The 5,513-nt window shown below is 36.5% G+C and overlaps 1 protein-coding gene across 1 annotated transcript; it reads right to left on the bottom strand.

Moving 5' to 3' along the window:
* Positions 1-642: 642 nt before the first annotated feature.
* Positions 643-5,260, bottom strand: LOC117613837 (phosphatidylinositol transfer protein 3-like). Its single transcript, XM_034342427.1, has 6 exons — positions 5,139-5,260; positions 3,238-3,329; positions 2,949-3,125; positions 2,360-2,458; positions 1,740-1,982; positions 643-1,300 (listed from the first exon to the last, which is right to left on the bottom strand). The coding sequence occupies exons 2-6, from the start codon at positions 3,310-3,312 to the stop codon at positions 881-883; spliced, it is 1,014 nt and encodes a 337-aa protein (XP_034198318.1). The 5' UTR covers positions 3,313-3,329; positions 5,139-5,260; the 3' UTR covers positions 643-880.
* Between the last annotated feature and the right edge of the window lie 253 nt (positions 5,261-5,513).

A 5,513-nucleotide genomic window follows, 5' to 3' on the forward strand; every position in this document is an offset into this window, starting at 1 on the left:
GTATCGGAGAGCCTTCAGCCAGTACCGCACTACAGAGCACTTTCATTTCTATGCAAATGAGCTGCTCTACCGAGGCCCAGGACATCTCGAAGGCCAATACATTACTAAGTTTGGCCCAAAAGTGCCGAACTATTTTTGAGCATCAACATTGTAGAACTATATTAAATTCTGAGTGTAAGAGTTTCCTCCAAGACTCTTTAATCTTCTTTTTCTTTTTTGTGCTATAAGCTTTGCGGGTGGTATTTTAAGCTTTTGTGATAGTGTTCAAACCTAAAGTATATGTGATGCAATTCCCAGCAACTGGTTCTGCTCAGTGCATTCAATTTTTCGAGTTTTTCTTCATCTTAGAACGGTGAACTTTATCTCTCAAGGAAAGCTTTAACTTATGTATGGCTTCGATTCATAGTTCTCAGTACGACAGACACCTTCCTCCCATCCATAATTGGATTTGTTCTGAATTGGCTTTACATACTCCCATCCATAATTGGATTTGTTTTGAATTGGTTTTACATACTTAATTGGATCGGATTGGATTCTAATATAGCAAATCCAATTGCAATTGAATTGAATTGAACTTTTTTTCTATGAGGAAAAAGATGCACATGCGTGGAGAAAATGTTTTAAGTGAAGAAGTGAACAATAAGGCACAAAGAACGGAGACAAACACTATTATCTCTTATGTGAATTGTGGACTACATGAGTTCTGACTACCTCGCACAAGGCGAATACATTCATTGCGTCTCCAAAATGCTCAAATAAATTGATAACTCGAGTTCACAGAATCCCTCTAAATTTTTAGTACCTAACCAGACAGCCAAAAAGGGTCAGCAAGATACAGCAGTTCGGTTAACTCACCATATACCTTGAGCCATTATTATACTCAATGTACATCTTCTGTAGCGTTTCTGGTACCGGCAGCCACCAGTTCATCATGGTCTGAGACAACTTCTGGTTCTATCCCATGGGATGAGGAACTGTCTGTTTTTTCATTATCAGATGCATCAGAATCTGAGTCTAACTTGATAGAATCCAATGTAAGAGCAGCACTGGTAGGGGCAGGTTCTGAGGCTGCCAAGGCAGGATTTCCTCTTGTCCAAATTGCAGGCATCTTCTTGTCATCCTCTTTCATCCTCTCAGCATATTTATTTATATCAAAACCTGATGTATCATTTCCCCCAAATGCAGCCTCCAGTTTATCAATATCAAATAGATCCTCCATTATCTTCTTGGCATTGACATCATCCGAGTAAACAAACTTGACTTTGTTGTAAGTCTTTGGCTCTAGAAAAGGCTTTACCATCTGCAACAAAAGACATTAGTTTAAGTATCATAGCCACCAAGCTGATATATTCGGCTATAGATTTCTCCACATTAATACAAATCTGCCAAGTACCAAGCGACATCCTCTCTATTTGAGACTTTACTAAAAGGGGAAAAGGGGATGGCCAGCCCCTTGGAATGGCACAGGATAACATGAAACTGACAAAAAATCATGCTTACAGGTGTACAAATTTTATTACTATGGATCTTATTAATTTATCACGAAAAAAGTTTGCCTTTCTTCCACTTTCAAATTTAGGTCGTCATTCGCAATTCATGTGCCAAAAGGAAATATGACCAAAGGCCAAAAGCTGTATAACTGCGAAAAGATACTGTTACAGCTCTATAAAAATGATCATCAGCAAAGTATAGAGCTAGTGAAAACTTAAACAACAAAATTTGCAATCAACTGGGCTTACCGTAAAGAATGGTTCAAAAAACTTTGGTGGATTGTACAGTATTGCAAGACCTAGGCGTTCTGGATAATGGTCTTGTAAAACATGGGCAGTTTCCCGTGTCAACTTCACTGAAATATGTGACAAATTGAAACCCTGAAAATCTATCATCCAAACCATTTGTTCCTGATCTGGAGGTAGATTTAAAATAGCATTCTCCATGCAGTATACCAAGTATCTAATCTGTCCTTTTGTCGACTTTGAGTTCTGCAATTAAAAGAAACTACGAAATGTTAACAAGGAAAAATAGATTTCTTCTGAAATATAGATCTCCAAAGCATTACATTTATAGGTAAATATAGCATAGCCTATTATCAGGAATTTGACAAGATGCTATAGGCAATGATTTTGTCACTGATTGTGCACTACAATTAATATGCTTATTATCTCTTTCTGGAAAAACTATCTGCTTCAATATGGGATATTTTGGTTAGATAAGATGAATAAAGCTGACAAATAACAACAGTTTTACAGCACATAAGATTCCAAATGTAGCTCAGAATGAAAGTCAAATATTAAGTTATAGCTAACTTATAAATCACAAATAATTCATGGAGGTGTCAGAAGGGCTTTGAAGATAAAACCTGACAACTAGGTCTCATGACAAGAACTGGTCTCCCATGCTTGTCAAAATAATTTGATCTGTAAATTTTCCCTGTTTCTGCTTCACGAGCTACCTCTTCCTGCATTACAAATGGAAATGATGAATTTGTAAGAACATTGTTACTTCAGTAATCATATAAGAACTTGACCTGGATCCACAACCTCCAACCCTGACTCCTCCAGATGACCCTTGTAATTATCTGGGTTTGAAGTAATTATAGCTATGCTGGACTCTTGAGTGTCTATCAATTTTCTTACAGTTTACTAGATAGGTGGGGTTGAATTCAGAAAGAACTGCTAATAGGTGTGGAAGGTTGAAATTTTACAAAATCCAGAAAGGTCAATTGACTGAGGTTCAGTACACTGAACCACAACCAGATAAGCCAGTTCAGTATGCACTGAAACAAAGAAAGAAAAACAAAGGATGCAACCTGCAGAATATATCAGGCTTCATTTGACTACTAGTACGCTATCAGAGTAGGGAACCTGTTTTAAGCAGTATGAAAAGGTAGAATCTGGTAGACATTGTGTATGTGAATTCGGACTACAAAGCAATAAATGATAGCATACCCAACGAATCTCCTCCGGTTTGTATTCTGCCCTCCATTTCAAGGTATCTTTTAACATTTTCGTAGCTTTCTTGACATTCCAGTTTCTTGCCCTCAGATGCCTTGAGATGGATCCATCAGAACAATAAATGGACAACTTATCAGGCAATGTTCCTATCAACCTCTTCACTTCGTTAATCTGCATGCATGCAGAGTGTTGCAGGGTATTATCATGCCCTAACTTAAGGAATTAAAACAAGTTAAAGAAAGCAATTATAGAAATGCTAAAGGAGCACTTTTACTGCAGATACCTTTGCCTGCTGCTCTTCAAATGATAAAATCTTCTCAGAGCCATTTGAAGGGGATTTCTTTATTCCCGTACTCATAGTTCTCAGAGAAGAATCTGTAAATCAACAATGAAGACTTCAGAACTTAAGTACTAATGTCTTGTTCCCATTTTAGTCTCCCCTCACCATCACTTACATAAACAAAAAAGTGCAAAAACAAAAGGCAAGTTCTCTATCCTACAAAAACAAAATGATATTTTAAGCTTATCCCTAGAGAACCAGAATTAAATTTCTTACTTGAACACTATGGAAACTAGCATATTGCAGTCACGAAGTACATCAACATAGTTATACTATTGTTTTAAGATTGAACGGTCAACTCAACTATGGCTCAATACATATTTTTATAAGCTACAAAACACTTGAATGAGCAATGAAAACAATTAAACCAATCTTATTCTGAAAAAACAAAAAGCACGATTCAAGAATGACTAGCACCTTTCAAGAATAGACATTCTGACAGAATTCATCATGTATGGGATCACATTCATTTTTTGAAAAGAGGGGTCACATTCATTTATATTATGTTTGAATTTTGTCAGAATTTATTTAGATTTACATGTTAGTTACATCTGCCAATTACTCAATCATTTTTAGAGCCGAGAAGTTACTAATCCAACTACTACAGAAAAGAAAAGACGCAATGGAAATGAATACTATTGAATTGGTTTCCACAGACAAGGAAAAATTGGTTTCCAAGTATCTATTTCCAAGAATTTAAATAACGTCAATGACTACATTGTTGAAACCTAGTTCTCTGCTCTCAAGCTGTCAAATTTACAAATCACCCTGAACCTTGCCAAGAGTTGCACAAATTCGTTCTATATAAAACTTATGCTGGATTACAATATTACATCACTTAGCATGGACCTTTTAGCGGACAGGACCACAAAATTCCTAAATTTCTCCTCCCCCCTCGAGATTATCCTCTATTTCCCACCTTTGCAGAAATTACACATGGGATCATGTCATTTTCAATAGAATGCCTCACCTTCATCTCCTTTTTGGAACAAAAACTTTTCTGTCTGCCAAACACTAACGAACCTATGCCATTCAACAATTTCACTATTCGATCAATAATGTCAACCATAATTCAATCCTATAACCTTTTCCTTGGAAGCATATGCATTTCTTTTCTATTACGAACAAAATTACATTGGCATTATTTTATTAACTGGAAACAGCATATGCATTGTCATTTCTATAACCACGAGATGACTAACAAGAATTCGTGTCACCATTTGGAAGCACTGAAATCCTACTCAAAACCTTCAGTCTCTACCTTATCTGTCAGTAAGATTCATATGTTCAAGTCAATCAGACTTAAATTGAAATTGTTCACATGTAAACTATACAGCCTTTTGAACTATGTTTGCTCGCATCCAATGTACTGCTATTTGAAGTAAAATTTTGAACCTAATAAGCCCTTTTGTGATAGCTTTGACACGACAACTCTGGAATCACCGCTAACTTGTACCTTGTAGTAATATCCAAATCTACCTAATCAGAATGTCTTGGATTGGCATTCATCTAACATAAATAACCGGAAAATATATTGACATAAAATCTCCTGTTTGTGCAGCTGGGATTTGCTCAAGTGGGTTTTTGCAATGTGTCCTATATATTTGTTCATGAAATTAAATTTATATTCTTCTTTTCATAAAACCATATAAAAAATCAACCAACTTTCGGTACATGACTAAAAATCACAAAAGCGCCTTTTAACTAACATAATTATGCACGCAATATACCAAATCAGCAATATCATGGTAAATAAACAAGCTTTTTCAAGCACAAGGAATGCAAATCAAACCGACCCACTAAAATTACGGTTATAATCTGCGAAAGAAATGGCAAGATCCGACCTTTTCAAACAGATTGAAGAAGAATTGGGGGCCTCGCAAAATCCGAGCTAAGCTACTATTCCGGAGCTCCTCATCAGTCCCAAACCACGGAACGGGTCAACTCTTAAAAAGAGAGAGAGAGAGAGAGAGAGAGAGAGAGAGAGAGAGAAGCTGGAGATGTGGGTTTTTGGATTGTATTTGAACAAGAATATTACTCGGATCGAATCATGGCCGATGCTGAAATCTGGTTGAAATTTGAAATGCCCAAACCAAAAACACGTGCTTTTTAAACGAAGCCAAAGCCAAAGCCTTTTCTTCTTGTTAACATTATTTTTTATGGCTTAGCCTCTCGGGGACGCATCTGCAAATCCTTACCTGAACGCGGTCGTGTTTGTG

This window comes from Prunus dulcis, chromosome 1 (assembly GCF_902201215.1).
Source record: "Prunus dulcis chromosome 1, ALMONDv2, whole genome shotgun sequence".
Taxonomy (NCBI): Eukaryota; Viridiplantae; Streptophyta; class Magnoliopsida; order Rosales; family Rosaceae; genus Prunus; species Prunus dulcis.

Bases quoted from the DNA above. Each gene is read 5' to 3' on its own strand.
- LOC117613837 (XM_034342427.1), bottom strand. From the start codon at position 3,312: ATGAGTACGGGAATAAAGAAATCCCCTTCAAATGGCTCTGAGAAGATT. The intron at 2,459-2,948 runs GTATGCTATCAT...TTTGTAATGCAG, and splicing joins AACCGGAGGAGATTCGTTGG to GAAGAGGTAGCTCGTGAAGC. The intron at 1,983-2,359 runs GTTTTATCTTCA...TTTTAATTGCAG, and splicing joins TCATGAGACCTAGTTGTCAG to AACTCAAAGTCGACAAAAGG.